This window comes from Pyrgilauda ruficollis, unplaced genomic scaffold, assembly GCF_017590135.1.
Source record: "Pyrgilauda ruficollis isolate IOZ18807 unplaced genomic scaffold, ASM1759013v1 scaffold16, whole genome shotgun sequence".
NCBI lineage: Eukaryota > Metazoa > Chordata > Aves > Passeriformes > Passeridae > Pyrgilauda > Pyrgilauda ruficollis.
Window position 1 is genome coordinate 1791683 of NW_024514764.1, and position 18201 is coordinate 1809883.

General features: G+C 45.1%; 1 protein-coding gene across 5 annotated transcripts in view; it reads left to right on the forward strand.

The window, feature by feature from the left end:
- The window catches only part of RNF216 (ring finger protein 216), a 76514-nt gene that overhangs the window by 9326 nt on the left and 48987 nt on the right, over positions 1 to 18201 (forward strand). For all 5 annotated transcript variants that reach the window (XM_041462590.1, XM_041462591.1, XM_041462588.1 and 2 more), the window contains 10 exons: positions 5225 to 5353; positions 6461 to 6603; positions 7567 to 8415; positions 9917 to 9993; positions 13474 to 13576; positions 14425 to 14589; positions 15553 to 15667; positions 15947 to 16086; positions 17007 to 17057; positions 18021 to 18158. In XM_041462590.1, coding sequence (XP_041318524.1) covers positions 5287 to 5353; positions 6461 to 6603; positions 7567 to 8415; positions 9917 to 9993; positions 13474 to 13576; positions 14425 to 14589; positions 15553 to 15667; positions 15947 to 16086; positions 17007 to 17057; positions 18021 to 18158 — 1848 coding nt within the window. In that variant the 5' untranslated portion in view covers positions 5225 to 5286. The remainder of the gene's footprint in view (positions 1 to 5224; positions 5354 to 6460; positions 6604 to 7566; positions 8416 to 9916; positions 9994 to 13473; positions 13577 to 14424; positions 14590 to 15552; positions 15668 to 15946; positions 16087 to 17006; positions 17058 to 18020; positions 18159 to 18201) is intronic.

Here is an 18201-nt window from a genome sequence, read left to right on the forward strand (position 1 = left end):
CTGTCTTACCCTTCTCAGAGAGTGTATGTTTAAAATCCTGTGGTAAACCAAGCCAGCTGCTAATGTGGGAAACACTTGGGAAATACTTTATAACTCATCAACCAGTTCTGTTATTCAATGATCTTCAGGTTTGTTGCTTCTCTTCAGCACATGCTACAGGTCCAAAAATTGGTGGCAGAGCTGTGCTGATGCTCTTGTCATCAGTCTACCCCTGCTCTGTGCTCCTGGGAGAGCTTTTGGCCAATACCTGTAGCAGATTGTGCTGCAGGTGGTTTCCAGCACACACACTCCTGCCTTCAGAGGCCAGGGTAAGGCTTTTGGGCTGGAATCAATGCTTTTTCCACTTTTCCCAGGCTTGGAACTGAGCAAACCTGCTGGCACAGGCTCTGCTGCAGCCCCACGTGTTGACCTCTGGCTCTGTCCCTTTGCAGAGTGTGAAGCAGTGGCAGTAGCTGCCCTGTGCATAGCAAATAGAATTTGTTTGTGCCCAGCAATTCTTGTTGGGCTCATGGTCAGGGGGTTTCTAATTTTCAGTTAGGATGACACTGCTTAACATGATCAACCACTGTTAAACTCTCCCTGCTTTTGCTCAATGCCTGTTACAAGGAGCAGCCCCCAGCAAGTGGTGAACCCTTTGAAATGTTTCGGTGAAATGCTTGACAGTAAGTCAGGCTGGTTTATTTCCCTTCTGTTGTGCTTTTTTTATTTTTTTTTTCTAAAAAGACTGAATTTTTAACTTTTCATTTTGGTGGTTGTCACAAGCCCTGCATTATTTAAGTAGCTTGTTTTAGCAGCTTGAAATAAGCCAGAAATTCACCTTGCTCGCAGGCTACCAGCAGACACGTTTGCTGCCCGCAGGCACAAAGTAGGAGTTGATGCTCTTCTGTCAGTGTAGGTGAGCAACAGTGGTGCTCTGTGTGGGGGAGAGGCTCAAACACAGTGATTTGATGTTGCTGACATCTCTTTCAAGTTGCTCTTTTTTTTTCCCTCCCCCCTGTTCGTTTGGGATCTCAGTTCCTACCTCCCCTGCTTTCTGTCTAGTCCTGTTGCCTTGAGCTGGAGCCAGACAAGAGCACTTTGAGCCTAGTCCCATCTTGGGTATGTGGGAGTTCAAGATTTCAAATGCTGTAAGTGTTGGGGGGGAAAAATACATTGCACTGTGTTGAGAAGGGGGGCTCTCCCCTTGACTGTCAGTTTAAATTCCAGCACCATCTGAAGATGCTCATCACAGCACAAATGTGGGGTGGAGGAAGCAGATTTGAGTTCTGCTCCAGTTACTGCAGTCCAGAAACGCCTTCGTGTATCAGGAGATTAAATATATGCACAGCACCGATGGTGCCTATTTTTAGGTTAAGCTAAAAATATGTCATGTGGTTTTTAAAAGGATTTTGAATGGGTTTTGGAAATCCTTGTGTAAGCATTCTGTGTGCTCCTGAGACCTGCTTCACCTCGTAGCAGCTGATCCCTTCCCTCATAGTAGTGGTTGGAATCAGTGGTTTTGTGGAGGATATTTTTGCATGTTTGAGGAGCTTGTCCAGGAAGTCCCTGTGACCTCAGCTATCAGTCTGAGGTCTTGTCAGTTCAGAGAACTGTTAAACCCAAGTCCCTGGTGGGCTCTGGTTTTCCCAGTAGCTGTTCTGTTAATGTGTTCTCCTCTCAATTCACTGTAGGAAGAACCACGATGAGAAGGGTTTTATTGTATGCACAGTGAAACAACTGGGGTGTGCTGTGTCATAGGGTGCTGGGCACTGCCCAGGCTCCCCAGGGAATGGTCCCAGCCCCAAGGCTGCCAGAGCTCCAGGAGGGTTTGGGCACCACTCCCAGGCATGGGGTGGGATTGTTGGGGTGTCTGTGCAGGGCCAGGAGCTGGGCTCTGGTCCTTGTGGGTCATTTCCAGCTCGGGATATTCTGTGACTGAGTTATGAGTACATGGAGTAATACAGAGGTGAAATAGGGTGGGACCATGTCTTGAGCATGATGGGTCCTCCCTGCACAGTCACTGGGTGTCATAAAAGTCATGATGAGAATTTTGTGTCACCTGGATACTGCTCTGGGGATTCAAGTCCCAAATCTAGCTTGATGTGCTGTGGTGCAGGTGGGAGCCTTTTAAGACAAGAAGAAAAATGAAAAAGTTTGGAAAGTGTTTATCTGATTGCTTTGCTGTTAAAACAGTTCAAGTTTCCTGTCCTTGACTGTATTGCAGAAAAGCTGATGGGCATGTTAGAGCCTGCTTGTAGGTAGCTTTATTCTTTGCCTATAAATAGGCTCTGAAATCACTGAGGTAGTGTGGAATAGCTTCTTTCCATCTGTCTTCCTTGCTTTTTTATTATTGTTTATGTAGGGCAAGACCCCAGGGTGGCTTTGATCTTGTTACTTCACATTCTTGGCGGCCTGGTGCTATAAACATGAATAAACTTTTTATTCATGCCACTAGATGGAACTGGCCCATGCTTATGGATATTTGTTTAAACTTCAGCTCTGTATTGAGTATTGACAAAATGAATTGCTAGCTCTTGGTGGAAGCTTGGCTTTTACCCTCAAAGCGGGGCTTTATTAAGCTGCTTGGGGTTTTATTCAGTCTGTTTTGAAGTAGGAAGAATTGCCAGTTCTTTCCAGCCTGGCTTTTTTTGTTGTTGCCTTGACTGTGTATTACAGTTAATGCTATTTATTATATTCATGCTTTTAAATCATTTTGGTGGTGTGTGCACACTTTCTTGTATTGAAGTGCAGATAGTTTTTTTCATTCCCAAATTTAATTTCAGAATATTCCCTGTACCTCTTTCTCACTGCTGAAGGTTGAAGTGTGCAAGTTCCTCTCTAAAGGAGCCAGAGTAGCCCATAGAAAATACAACTTTAGTCTTGTGGCTTATCCATCATTCATGGATCTGAACAGCTGGGGTTTAGCCAGCATTGGACAAAGCACCATTTGAGCTATCTGGGAGAAGATTTTTTTTTTTTTTTTTGGTGGCTGTGCTGAGCATTTGCAGTGTCACCCCCCTGTGAAGTAGCCAGCCCTGCTAATGCACCACGAGTCCCTGGAGGGGAGAAATACCCAACCACTCAGCTTTGCTTGGAGCAGATCTGAGCAGACACCTGTCCAGCCCCTGTCTGCACCACTGATGCTGCAGGGGCTGGTTTGTGGCTCTCACAAATGTCCGTGTTCCTCCCCAGCCAGTCTCAGAGTGATCCTTTGCTGTGTTTGCTTGGTGACCTTGGCCACACTGGGCCTACCCCTGCTTCCATTTCTCCACCTTTTAAATGGCAAGAAGTGAATTGATTTTGTTTGCTAAAGGAGTCAGGCAGCTAAGGGTGGAAAAGTGCTGTGCAGGGCTAGGTGACTGCTATGCACAAGTACCAGGGAAAATACAACTGTAATAATGTGGATGTGACCTTTTACAAAGGCCAGAGTTTGCACTGGGTGACCCAGCCCCTGAGCTGCAGCACCTACCAGTGATGGTGGAGCAGCACTTTCATGCCACTCTGGCAAATAAAGATTAATTTATCCTTATAAGGCAGAAGATGAAGAATCTAGTGGAAACACCCTCAAAATCTTGCTTTTCAGATGTTTTCAAAGCACCAGTGTGCCCATGATAACCTTGGAGCTGCTTACTGGAATTAGGATGTGCTACTGAGGTATCAGTGCTCAAATACAGGGCAGTTGCAAATTTGTGGTAATGCTGGTTAGAAGAGGCCTCTTGCTGTTCCCTCATCCAATTTCCCACTCAAAATTGGACAGTCACCAGATCAAGGATCAGGTAAATGTGGATGTTTGTAGGCAAGCCTTGAAATCTTTATGCTGGAGGTTCCCTATGAAGAAGGTTCCCTCAGGCACTAAGCCTGTGCTGCTGGGCTTTTATAAGGGATAAATTATACATTTTAATTTTTATTATTGTATCTTGTGCATCTGAATTAATTTCTTCATTTTACTGTCCTAGCTGCAAATCCTGTTCCCTGCAGAGGAAGTTAAGTAGAATTACTGAGGGGGAATTTATACTGCTCTTGTGTACTAGCAAACAGGATTTTATAGCAGACCCACCATTTTCTTCCAGCTTATGCATCAGTAAATATTTAATAGTACAGATTCCTCTGTGCTGCAGTGAGGAAATGAATACTTTCCAATACAAGAAAAAAAACCTCCTTTCTCCTTTCAGTGATCAAATTGTGCTTGGAGTTCCTGTATGTGTTCAGCCTTTCTGTGATAGTGGGAATGGAGAGCTATAAGCTGACAGAGCATAAAATGGAAACCTCCTGTTTAGTTTGCAGTGATTCCTCTGGCCCCCTAATCCTGTTTGGGAGCCTCTGGCCAATTCATTGTGCCTCTCTGAGAACAGGTGGGGGTAGCAAAGCTCAGCTTCAAAAAGCCCAGTCCTATGAGGGAACCTGATTCCTGTCATGCTCTCCTTTTGGTGTGAGAGCAGATGGTGTTTCCTGGAATTTGTACCAAACCCTTGCTGTAAATCAGGGAAATCTCTTCTATAAAATAGCAGATGGTGATAAGGAAGTGTTCTCTGGAATGTTCCTGTGCTGTTTCACAGTGCAGGCACAAACCACACACTGACACTGCTCTGCCCAGGGTGCAGCTCCCTTCTGACACGCCAGCAGTGTGGGGATTATGGAAGTGAGCTTGGAGCATCTCTGGTGGCTCTGAAGTTGTGCCTCAGCTTGGCAGCACTCAGGGAATTCAGGCTGGGCTGGTACTGTTCCCCTCCAGGCTGTGTGTGACTTCCCTGGCATTAAGTGTGACAGGGATGGTTGTAGTGACACTATCTGGGGGTGTGAGATGCAGGTGGATGTGGGGATGCCCTGGGACAGCTCAGGCAAGGGGATTTTGCCCCTCTCACCAATTGATGGTGGCAGAAACAGCACTGTGTGGGTTGATGCATTGCATTTTGGTTGGAAACAGGAGAAGGTCCATATCCTGGGAGGGTTTGAGTCCTGCTTGGGTAGAACTGCACCTCTCCTCCTTTTCTGTGATTGCACAGCTCCTCCAGAGAGACTTCTTGGCCTAATTGTACTCTTCAGTCGACTGTCATAACAGTTGGAACACAAGCTAACAAACATATCTCCTTTCAGGTCCTGAGGAGGGGGGGAGTACAGAAAAATTCTCATGTGGAGAGACTGCTGGGAGAGCCAGGAGAACCCCTAGCAGCTAAATCTTGGAAAAAACCCCTTAGGGTGAATCTGAGTTTGCCTGACTCCCTTGTGGTTTTATTTTATCTTCCAGTTCCTCATGTGAGCCTGACTGCCATGCTGGGGCATTGACACTCTGGGGTGTAGCTTTTTAAAATGGCAGAGAGAGGTGGGAATGAAGAAGTGATTAACTTGAACAGCTTCAGCAATCACAGAGGGAAAGGTGAGTACTGATTTGTGCCTGTTTCCAAAACACTCTTGTGAAACTCTCCTGAGCAGCAGGATTCACAGACACTGAACTTCCAGGGAGCTGCTGGAGGTCTGTTCTGTCACATCACACACTACTGTTACACTGACTTAGCCACCTACAGAAACTTTCATATTATGCAGGCATGCAAAATATTTGGCTCCTGTCTTTCTCTTGTTGTACTGCCTCAAGGGAGATTGCTGACTTCTTGGGAGCACTGTGTAGAGGTGTTTCAGCAGATCCAAGGAGGATCCATCCTTCTGAGAACCCCAAAGGAGACAGGCTGACCCTAAATTTATGCCTTCGTAGGGCTGTATGCATTGGCACTCTTCCATTAAGAGTGGAATTTAAAGTGAGGCTTTCCCTGTGTGCCTTAAAGGTGATAAATGAGCACTCATGCTAAAAAGTAAGCCAAAACATGTCAGATTTTAGGGAAAGCATAGTTGCATGTTCTCTGTGCAGTACAGAAACCCTCTATTTCTGCCTTGAATATCTCCTGTGTTCCAGCAGCTTTGAGTAGCATCTATGTTCCATTCTTGACAAACCTTGAGGCACAAGGTTGTCATTAATAGCAGGGTATCTTCTGCACCCACAGCCACAGGCCTTATCTTGGCTCAGCATAAGGTATTCCTGCAAAGCCTCTCTTTCAGAAGAGGCTGAATTGCACAAAGACCCTTATCTCTCTGCTAGAATGCCCTGCACTTTAACAAAGAAAATTCAATGTCCCTGAGATAGTGAAAGTTCAGGATTTCTCTGCAAAAGTATACCCTACATGAATAACTTTTGCAGCAGCTTGACTCGTGCTGGAGTTCAGAGTAGAAGATTCTTTGTGAGTGTCAGTGGCTGTGCCTGCAGTGCTGTTGTGATGAGCTGAAGCTGTGCAGGTGTTTTGCTGGAGGCTGAGGGGTGCAGGAGTGGCTGTTACAATGCCTTGCAGAGGAACTGGTGACCTCTGAATGCTTCTTCCTGCAGTGCAAATGGGAAAATTGCTTTCTCAGCTGTTTCAGTGCTACATATACCCTGTAATTGTATTTTTTTACCTTGAGCCAACAGCTAACTTCAACTTTACTTACTGTTCTGCAGACTGGATAAACCACAGAGATGAAAGTCTTATCACAATATCAGATTCCTCAGATGAAGATTTGCCTTTGTTGCTGGAAATGCCAGAAAAGCAGCAGACTGAGGAGGAAGATGATGATGATGATGATATAGTCATCTTAGCAGAGGTAACTTTTCATTGTTGTAGCTGCTGTGCTGTATTCATGGCCTGTATAGCCAAGTATTGTGCCAATACCTGATGCATTCCTCTGAGTCCTGCCTGGTTATAGCAATCTACTTAGGATGTCTGAAATAACAGTGAAATGATGGCATTTTACTGGCTTAATTTAGTCATATTTTGGGCACAGGAGGGGAGAACCAGACTGTGGAACTGCATTGTGTATTTTAAGTTCTACTTGATGAAGGTTGTAGCTCCCATAAAGTTGTCTGTTTGATTCCAGCAAGGTGGAATGCTTTGCAAGAGGACTTGATCTTCCATAAGGTGTTTTCAAACCTTGCTTTGTTTGATTTATATATGTACTCTGTATGCTTTATATTCCTCCATGCTATTTGCATTCATGTTGGGCTGTTGCAGGCACTGATGTTTTTTGCAGCATTTCATATCTATCTTATATTAAGAATGTATTCCACTTTCCTCTTAAATTAACCAGAAGCACTGAGAAAATGGGTTGCAAAGCTGACCTTTCTGCTTCTTAGTTGAAAGCAGCAGCAGAGAACACTCAGGCTCTGTTGGCATACAGCAGTCTGTCTGCCAGAGGCAAGAACAAGGCCAGAGATTAATATTTGGAGCTTCGGTTCCTGCCTGTTTAAATAAATTGGTGAGAACACAAATATGTTATCAGTTAGTTCTTCCTTCCCAGACTATTTTACTGGAAGGGAAGTGGGTACTGAGGTGAGCTTAGGAAATTATTCCACTTTGAAAATCCTGTGCATCCCCAGTTCTGCTGAAGGTTCTCGTAGCACCTGGGGACAGGCTGATGACACAGATGTGTGGGTTGCAGTTCTGTGCTTTATTAAGCATCTTGCTGAACAGACTGTTTTATCAGTTTGCCATCAGAAGTTTTCTTAGATGCAGAAGTATCTGGAGCAAGAATTCTGACACACATTTCTCTTGTTGATGTCCTTTTCAGACCCCAAAGCCTCAGCAGCCTCTGCGTCCCAATGTCATCAGACCTGCTGCTCCATGGCAGGGTGCAGACACTGTGGGAGAAGGAGGATCCAAAAGTGCTGTGGAGCCTTTGAGCACAGACCTGCAGCATTCAGCTCTGCCCTCTGAGGGAGATGGGAATAACCTCACGGTGGAGAGCAATGCTGGACCAAGCAGGGATGAGGGTGTGGATGTTGTCTTGCAGCAGCCAGGACCATCTGAGCTGAATGGCCCAAGATCTGAACTTACAGGTAGCCAGGAGCCTGGCCCAAGTTTGCTGCCACTGATCAAGATGCATCCACAGCCTGCTGATAACACAGAAGTTATTTGTCTGGAGAATGCAGAACTTCCACCTCAACAGGAGGAAAGGATGGAAGCTCAAGAATGGCGAGGAGAGAACTTGGAGCCAGAGCAGAAACTTGAAGGAATAGCTGCTAAAACTACCACAGAGCAGGAGGAGATCCAGGAGAAGGGCCAGCTGGAACCCCAGCACTTCCCACCTCCGGATGAGCCCCGGGCTGTGGCGAATGGCCGTGCTCCTCAGCAAGGACAGCCAGAGGCAAACCCAGCATCTCTGAGGGCATACGGAGGGAAGGCTCCGGGGCCAGCCTTCCCCCGGCCCGAGCCACAGCAGGATGGCATTCCAGGCCCTGCCTCCCCGCAGCCAGCACATCCCCCCGAGGAATCGGGTCAGCCGGCAGGGAGAGACAACGAGCAGCCCGGGCCTGCCTTCCCCGCTCAGGGCTCGCAGGAACTTGGCTCGGGGGACGTGCCAGAGCAGGGAGCTGCTGGGCAGGAGCAGGACCTCACTGCGCTGCTCATCAGAGAGACAGTAAGTATTCCCAGGGCTCCTCTGCCTCCTGTGTGCGTGATGTTTTCAGACAGGTTTTTCAAGGTGTGTAGACTCTCACATGCTCGGACCACACAGCTGCAAATCCTCTTTGCTTTGGCTGAGATTCAGCCATGCACCAGGTGAGGAGCATGTGATGAACTGTCTTGGAAAACTTTCATTTAACATGAAATAATCTGTGTCTGTTCCCTGAAAGACCCTCTTGGATCTGATCTGGTTTTTTCTGGTTGTTTCCTAGCCCAACACTGTAGAGCTGGTTTAGGATTGGATATAAAGCTAAATGAGCAAACCTGGGACACTAAACAGTGGCAGGGGGATACAGAGTGGAGTAGAGAAGTTTTAGAGACGTGGCTGAGAGCCAGGACTGCTTTCAGCTGCCTCTCCTACAGGAGTGTGGTCCATGCCCATGTTAGTGCCACCATGGTGGCCAAGGGTAAGGGTTGCCCTTGCAGTGTGGAATTTCAAGCAGCAGCACCAAGGAGTAACTAGATAACCACCATGAGGACTTGTGCATGTAAACTCCACATGCTCCATGTGTGAAGCTTAGCATGAGGGACACTGGCTGTCCTGGACAACAGCCACCAAGAAGGACACTCCTTATCCTTTGGTATATTCAGCAGCTTGGGCAGCATGGTTTATATATGATAAATAAAGCTAAATAAAAATGTGGTGATTCATGTGTGTGATGTTTGCACACTCCTCCCCTTGATTGCTAGGGCAGGGCTAATTGAATATTTTTTTCTTGTAAACAGGCATATTATGTGTCTGTATCTTGCACCACCACCCCATCCCCTCCAATTCTTCCCTCCACATCCTATATCTAATTCTACTTGGGAAAACTGGAGTTGAGGAAAATTCTCTTTCAAGTAGTCTAACAAAATTCAGTTCTTTCCAAGTAAGACCTCGTTGATCAGTGCCTTTGAGATGGGTAAGAGGCTGTTCTTGCAGTGTCAGTCCAGTCTTGGAAAGCAAAATACCACGTTAGCAATACATGTATAGAAACCCCAGAAAGAGCAGCAAACACTGGGAGAGCCTTCACAGAAATGCCACCAAGGTTTGTTGTCTGTTCTGGTCTCATTGCTGGTGTGTCTGGGTTCATTGGGTGGGTGTACATGTTGTTGGTTTATTTCCTTCTGCTTTGGAATGTTGTATTTCAGCAGATAATCTGGAACTCCTTGCTGGTTATGCTGAAGGTAAATATTCCCTTGCTTTGTGTTGAAGTCCATTCCTATGGAGCCTGAATCTCTCCTTAGGCCATGTGCTCTTGGCTGTTCACATCCTTACCCTCACTCTTCCTTTGAGAAAGAGCTGCTAGCAGCCATCCTGTGGAGCAAGGCTGGGTGGCTGTAAATGATCTCTTGACCATTTTGCCCCAAGTCTCAAAATTGTGTTGATTAATTACATGTAAATCACTGTTCTGGGTGCTATGTTTGTTACACAGCTTCTCTAAAACCTACATAACCTTTAGCTTTTCCTACTGTAGGAAGCAAGATTCCCAGATGTGAAGAAGGAATATATTGAAGAATTAATCATCATCAAGAACTGCTATGACTTAAATGTGTAAGTATAGAGGCCAGAACCAGAGTGTGTCATACAACTGCAGCACTTTCCCATGTCTCCCCCTGCCAGGGTTGCTGCTTTAGAGCACCTCAGACTGGGCCTCCAGCACTGCCTTGATAGTGCCACAGAGCACAGATTCTTTTTGTTTGTTCTACTAATTGAGCTGGTTTTACATCCTTTCTAGTTCTTGTGCTGTAGCTTCTCTGTTTTTAAGATAATTTACCTATTTAAAGATACTACATACAATTTTGTCTTACGTATTACTAGGGCTCTTAAAAAGAGTGAGTGTCAGGATTGAGGTTACAAGGACTGCTATAAAACATAGTATGGAGATCAGTTGGTGAGTTTTGAGTTGGAGGAAATCATTCCCTCCTTCATGGTTTTTGGACTTTTCCAGGTAAAGCTGACACTGGCTTGGAGTCCATTATTTAGTGTCATGATGTTGGCTTTTATCCTGTTTATTTGCTCAAGTAGCTGTTTGAATGCTCTCACGCCACTTTTTGGGGATAAAATAGAGCAAACACATTTGAGAGCTGGTAGGATTGGTTCTAGAGATCTGATGAGGGACTGATTTTGGTCAAACTGAGCAGAAACATGAGCAAGAAAATTAAATAAAAGGAGAGGAAAACTAGTGTGAGGACGTGCTTTCCAAATTGCATTAACAGCTCAGGAATACCTTAATGTTCATCATGCTGGAGATTTCTGGGAGTCAAGTTAGAGTCAAAAGTTTTAAAAAAAAAAGTGATTACCCTTCCAGCTGAGTTGCATCATCTCCCTGCCCTTGTGGGCAGAGCTGGGGAGTGAAGGATTGCGTGTGCTGGCACCAGCAGCACCGAGGGGAGATGGTTTGAAGTAAATCACTTGTGACTGGTGTCTGATGCTTGGTGGCCTCTCTTTCTCCCTCTGCAACTGTGTCTGTTATCTCCAGCATGTGCAGACTGGTGGCTGTGTGATCCAAGAATGAGGAATAGGTGTTGGTTGCCAGAGTATTCATTTGTATAAACCCAGTGCCCTTTCCAGCTAACTAGGGCACTAATTAAGCAGCATTTAAGTGCATGAGGCTTAGAATTAGTCACTGGGCCATAAGTAAGTTAACTGGTGAGGAACTAAGGATGATCCCATCCATTGGGCACAAATTTCCTATTCTGCTGCTTTGTGCTGTGAAGTTGTGTCTCCCAAGTAGGGCTTCTTGGTTAGAAAGTCAACAGACTAGAATTTCTTTCTGGTCTTTCAAAAGTGCTTTCCCTGCAGTGGTGGAGCAGCTTTGGGGTGCCCACACCATGGACTGGGTGCACCTCAGGGTGGCTGGTTGTGGTGGGAATGTAGAAGACAAGCAGAGCCATTCCTTGGGGCAGCTGGGCTGTTGAAGGTGTGCATCCGGCTGCAGGACCCTCCCAGATTGTGTGAAAAAACTCGGGTTTGTGTCCTGGGGGGATTTAGCGAAGCCTGATGGAATTAAATCCCACTATTGGCTTCTGTCAGTCTTAATGTGTTCCTTCCCTTTTTGCTCCCGAAATCTCCTCTCTCCCATTGTGTGCCACAGACCCAGGGAGATGAAAAGGTGCTTCCAGGCTTCCCTGTAGGCCAGCTACAGTGTCTGCTCAGCAGTGCATTACCCACTTACTGGATGATAAAGATTTCTTCTCCATATTTTTATTCTTTTAACCAAACCATCTTTTGAGTTGTCACTGCAGCTTTTGTGTGAAAACAAATGGGTCAAAGCACTGGTCAGCCTCGCTGGCAGGGTCTTTTTGATCTCCATGGTGTGTCAAGCTGAATCAGGCTTGAAATATAATAACTAAGGGTGAGTGGTTTTGGGCAGGGGTGAGGCTTTTAACCAGCTCTGTGTCTTGTGGTGCAGATATTAATGAACAGTGCCATGAGTGTGGGTGTGCTGTGCAGCAGGACCCACTTAACTAATTGTCACACACTGGAGGTCAACATCCCCCAAAATGCTCAGCGTTGAAATGGCAACATGCAGGAGAGTTCAAATGTACCCAGCTGAAACCCTTTCCTTACAGCCATGATCTGAGCTCCTTGAAGTTTCTGTTTTGTTGGATTAAAACAGTTATCTTTTACCAAAGGGATGGCAGGAGGTGGGAGCTGGAAGCTATTAAATGCTCAGTGCCAAGATATTTGTTGTTTTCCCCGAAATGATCTTCTTAAAACTTTCAGCTGATGTGAAAGATAAGATGTGGGAGCCCCTCTTAGCAGGGTATCATCTATTGAGCTTTTGTGTGCAGGAGCATTCACACTCAGTCAAAAGCTTCTGGCTCAATATGTCAATACCTGATTAAACAAAAAGAAATGCCCCTGCTTTGAATGTGAAAGCAGAGCTAAAGTAATCGTGCCTTGATAGTGGATTAATGCTTCAAGCCAGTTCAGATTTCTTAATTAGGGACTGATTTCTGACATCAGGAATGTAAATTAGCTGCAATTATGTCTTTGCTGCAGCCTAGCACCTTCTCATTCCAATAGTTTTAAAAATGTTAATTGCTTGTCCTGGCTCTATTCAGAAGGATCTTATTCTGCAGCTGGGGAAACTGAGGAACAGCTTGTGTCACTTGCCCCAGCCAGCAGAACTGCTTGGTGAGGGTTGAGAAAAAGCTGTGGGAGCCTGATTCAGGCTGCCCTTTCAGAAGGGTTTCTGGAGTATTTGTGGCTCTCCACCAATGAGGCATTTGAAAATCCCTTGCTGAGTCTTTTCTGAGCTAAAATACTCAGTTAAACAACACTTACCTGACAGTTATGACTGTTTGTGGTAGAACCTCAGATATGCTGCATTTACAGGCTATTAGGCAAATTTTCAGCGATTTTATTGGTTATTTTCTAAGTGCTGTTCTCACCAGACCAGTTTCTAGTGGAATTTGTGTAATGCTGGTGTGATTGCAAGCTTTGTTTCAATGAAACCTGAATTCAGAGTTTGTATTCCATGGAGACGCACATCTTAAACGTGATTTTGTCTCTGCTTTAATCATGGAATCACAGAATAGTTTGGGTTGGAAAGGCCATTAAATATCACCTATTTCCAGCCCCTCTTCCATGGTCTGGGACATCTTCCACTAAAGCAAGTTGTTCTGGCAGCTTTAATGTGAAGGTAGGCTGAGAATGGATGCTTTGATTCAAGTTTGAATCTGTAGTAGTTTGTTGAGGAAGACATGACCCTTTCATGGGTTTTGTAGGGATTTTTGTGGTGGTTTTTTTCCATAGATGATTAGTAGCTCATCCATACAAGCTTTATGTATGTAAACTTAATTATTGAAAGACAAACCTATTTGCTTTTCCTTCTGCAGCCACACAGCTGATTATTTTTCATTTAATTCTCAGTTATTTATTTGCAGTTTGCTCTAGTCCATGAACACTTTTGGTCCTTACAGGGCAGGCTTATGTGACCTCATAATTATATGACACTAAAAATTAGACAAATGAGAAATGAACCTGAGCTCCCCAACCCTGAAGTAACTATATTTATCTTTTCAGACTTTGTAACTTTCTTCTGGAAAACCCAGATTACCCAAAGAAGGAAGGCAGAGTGGTTTTAAACCCCAGCAGCAGCCTGCTTGCCAGCCAAGATGAGACAAAGGCAAGTGAGAGTATCCACATCTCCTGCTGCCTCTGGGCAGTCTGTTCAGCCTGAGTGGACCTTGGGATGTCTGCTTTGATTAGTGTGTGTTTGCAGAGTGCTTGACTGAGCCTGGCTTTCACAGGAGGCCTCTGGGTATGTGTAAGGCAGCGTTAAATAGCAATAATTAGTTGCTTGCAAGATGACTTCCAAGCCTTTCCTGTTTGGCTGTGCCAGAGCTGCACAGTGTCTGCTCCTTTGCCTCCAGCAAGCCCCTCTGCCCTGCCTGCCTGTCACTGCCCTATCTCAAGTGTTCATTTTGATAACTGAGACAAGAATCCCACAATCATTCTGTCACATGAAGTAGCCTTGGCCCTCGGGCCTCTCTTGTGAGGCCTTTAGGCATTGCCTTGCAGCCTCCTAACTGCAAATCTCCCTACAGATGCTTAATTTTGTGTTTTAAAACATCCATTTAACAAAAAATTCTCTCTGAGCAGCTTTGAGGATGTTGTGTGGCCTGAGAGACATGTTGAATATCTCTTTCTACTCTTGGAAGCATCTCTCTACCTTGAGCTGATGAAGTTGTTCACTCTTCATCATGAACAATTTTCTAAATATTTCTTCTCCTTGCTGTCTCAGGCAGCCACACACCATGGTTTTAAACTACATTTGACCTTGTGCAGGTCACCTGCAGAGGTGCCTGGGCCAGTAGGCTTTGCACCCACACTGCTAAGGTGCTCAGAGTTGGGTGCCACATACCCTGAATTTTGGGTGGTCTTGCAGAATGCCCTGATCACTGAGAGAGCCATTTTCGGCATTCCTGTGTGCATTTACAGCAGCCTTTTAATCTGTTTTTATTTTCTCCTTAGGTGCCTAAAGTGGACTACTTTGACTTTTCCAAACTCGCCCCCCTTGACCAGCGGTGCTTTATTCAGGCAGCTGATCTCCTCATGGCAGACTTCAAAATGCTGAGCAGCCAGGACATCAAGTGGGCACTGCACGAGCTCAAGGGGCACTATGCAATCACACGGAAGGTGCTCCAGTTCAAGTCTCTTTTCTTTCCTGGGCTTATCTCCCGTGCCTGCAGAGAGCACTGTGATGACTTTGGCCTTACTGCACCATCTGCTGCTGTGTGGTCATGGGTTTTATAATAATGTTCCTTTCCTTTTAAGAAGTTTTAATCCATTTAGTAGAGATTTTCAAAATTTATTAGCCAGGCAGAATGCTGCAGGAAGTTTTTACTTTCCCTAATAGGAGAGCTGGGGAAACACGAGCTGGCTCATGGTGGGTGATGCATTAAACTGGGAAGTGTTCCTGTATGTTGCCACTGAAGTGCAGGATAATTGCCAATAAACCCCTGACATTTAGTTAAATCTTAAAACATTTAACTGCTGCTGCTGGTTAACTGGCTGCATGAAATTCAGAAGTAGCCAACCCTGCTTTGTCTTATTATGACTTGTGGCATGAGTCCTGTATTCCTTATAAAAGAGAGTCACTGTCATGGGATGCAAAGACACTTGCTTGAAGAATCAGCAAGCTGAATTCAAGTTTTTGACTTAGATCTGCTCCTCTGATATGCCCTTGCTTGAGCTTGTTTCTCTACTGTTCCAGGACTTAATTAAAACAAAACTGGTTGTCTGTTGTCTTGATTGAGCACTGAGTATTTGAACCTCGCCTTTTTAAACAAGAAGCCAAACCCAGCAACCAAAAAAGAAGCCAAACCAGCTCTGTTTAATACAGCTGGTGCCCACTTTGATAGTAACAGCTGAGCTGTTATGAGGTATCATTCACCTGCTTTGTTTTTATGGAATAATTACTTTGAGTACATAAAGCAACAAGGTGAGCAGAGGAAAGATGTAGATTTGCCTCTCTTTGGAGTGTTTGGCTTTCCAATTTCAGATCGTTCCTATGCCCATGTTTGTACTGTGTTTCAGCTTGAATTAAGTGCTTCTGCTTTCTTCCAGGCACAGGATTTAAGCCTGTATGTTGTTTTCTAGGCCTTTTCAGATGCTATCAAAAAGTGGCAGGAGCTGTCTCCCGAAACCAGCGGGAAACGAAAAAGGAGGAAAGAAATGAATCAATATTCCTATATAGACTTCAAATTTGAGCAAGGTAAATGCCAGGCTGTGTGTACTGTGCTCTCTGCATCATTATTGTAAGCAGAACTGGCTTGTAGCTGAAAGCATCTCTTGAAAGGGGATGTGGTCCCAAAAGAGCCGAGTTTCTGCCAGTGGTATCTGTTTTGGAGGTGCTCCTCATTAGCACCTCTGCTTGGTAAAGTGCTGTGTGAGCTGCTGGAAGTCTGCAGCTGGTGGTGTATGCAGGAAGAAGGATTTAAGCTTTGTTCTGGCTGCTCCATCCCTTTTTATTGAGCCTTTAACTCTGCTTCAGGGGATGTGAAAATTGAGAAGCGCATGTTCTTCCTGGAGAACAAGAGACGCCACTGGAGGACCTATGACAAGCTCTCCCTTCTCCCCCCAGTGCTACTGGAGCAGGAGTTCTATGAGCAGAAAGTGAAAGAGATGGCAGAGGTGAGTGATAGGAGCTGCTTTGATCATGTGCAAATCTTCAACAACTGTTGAAGTTTTGGCCCTAAACATGAAAAATCTGTCTCTTACAGAAATCCAAACACTGAACCAAATATTGAATAACTATGTTTTCCCCTTCCCTACCTGTTAACACATATGTCTTTTTCCAAGTAACTCAATTTTAAAGGAATGAAGCCAAACACAGAATTTCATATTACTTAAATATGTAGCTCTTGCTTGTGCAAACACCATTCTGGAGGGGGGATTTTGCTATGAAGTGGTGAAAACTCTACTAATTAATTCTTTCCTCTAATTGTTAGCAGGCTTCTCTGCTGCTTTAGGGCTTGTAATTGCAGCTCAGTGTTGGTGGTGAGTAATGGCCAGGCCCAAGGCAGTGTGTCCACTCACTCTGCCCTCCCCAGGCTGGCAGTCCTGTGGTTTCAGAAGGGTTTGTCCTGTGCTGAGAACTGGGTGTTTTGAAGCAGAGCCTGCAACACCCACTGCTGTGTTGTCTTCCTCTCCTAGGCTGAGGAAAGGCTGAACTCACAGCTCTGCACCCACAGTCCTTTCTAAAGTAGCTCCTTAAAGATCCTTGTCTCTTAGGCAGATGGATAAGGTCTCCTTTGAAACAAAAAGCTCATGTTCTCTGGAGGGGCCCATTGGGTGAGATCATCTCTGCCCATGGAAACCTGAACCCCACAAGACAGAATTTGGTTCTTTGTTCTTGCTGCCTTTGCTTCTCCCATCTGTTTTAGCTGAATCATAAATAGCTTAATGGATTGGAGGGATGGGCTGAGTGATGTTACAAGCAGACAGCGAGCCTTTTATGGTGGTTTGTGAGTACTGAGATAATGTAAATGAGTGGAGAGTTTGGAAAATTGCTTTATCTATTCTGTAAATCCAGATGCACATGTCTCTTGCAGCATGCAGACTTCCTCCTGGCTCTGCAGATGAACGAGGAGCAGTATCAGAAGGTCAGTATCTATAATGTTGTAAGTTGAATTCAGCTTGTGCACAGGCACTGTTCTGCACTTCCTCCTTCACAGATTCTTTTAGCTCTGGAATGGAGCTTTTCTGAAGCTGCATTTCACTGTGCTGCTTTTGCTGAGCTGGCAAAACCTGTGTAATGTTTGTTGGCTGGCTCTTAGGAGAGGTAGACAGGAGCTGAGGCCAGCAAGACAGTATTGATGCATGTAATGATCTGTAGTAATTCAGCTTGTATCTTCACTGCTCAGAACAAACATTGCAACAGAATAGCATCAGGTTTGCTCTCATTCTTGCCTTTATGGCTGTTTAAAACAAATCCACTGTTGTTGGAGCTTGGCCAGTGAGAAGGCCTTCCTTGTTTGCAGAAAGAATTCTTTAAAAACCTGAAAATCAGCTCTTCTGCTTCAGACGAAATGTAGAGAACACTTCAGCTGTGCATTATGTTTTGGTTTCAATGCTCATTTCCTTTTCAAACTTTGGAAAAGTGGGCTCTACTTACTTTTTAGCAGTGGCAAACTTCTCCACATCCACAGTTAAGAGGCCAAGACAGGGTCTGCCCAGGCCAATGGTAAATGTTCCTTTAGAGGGTAACAGATCTGAATCTTGGTTTTTCCCTATGAGAGTGGTGTGCACACTCAAGCTGCTTCCCTGTGACTGCAGTTCCCCAAACCAAGATGCTGCTCTCCCTGTGAGCTAAGAATTATTAATCACCGCATGTTCTGTAGCTTTTTGGAACCTGTCAAGCAGGACACGTAGACACAAAGTGACTTAAAACTGAGTTTCTGACTGCACTTAGGGAATTTGGACCACCAAATAAGATATCTAATGGAATGGTGTATATCTGCAGCTGGATTTTAGCATTAATGCTGGCAGTTTTTTTCTGGCTTGCAGTTGTGTGTGTGTTGCTATAGCTGTTGATGTTTTGATGCTGTTTCCTCTGGTGGCTGCAGGACGGGCAGATGATCGAGTGCCGCTGCTGCTACGGGGAGTTTGCCTTCGAAGAGTTGACTCAGTGTGCAGATGGTCACTTGTTCTGCAAGGAGTGCCTAATTAAATATGCTCAGGAGGCAGTTTTTGGCTCTGGGAAGGTAAGGATTTCACAACTGGACAAGGGGGAAATGGGTAATTGCT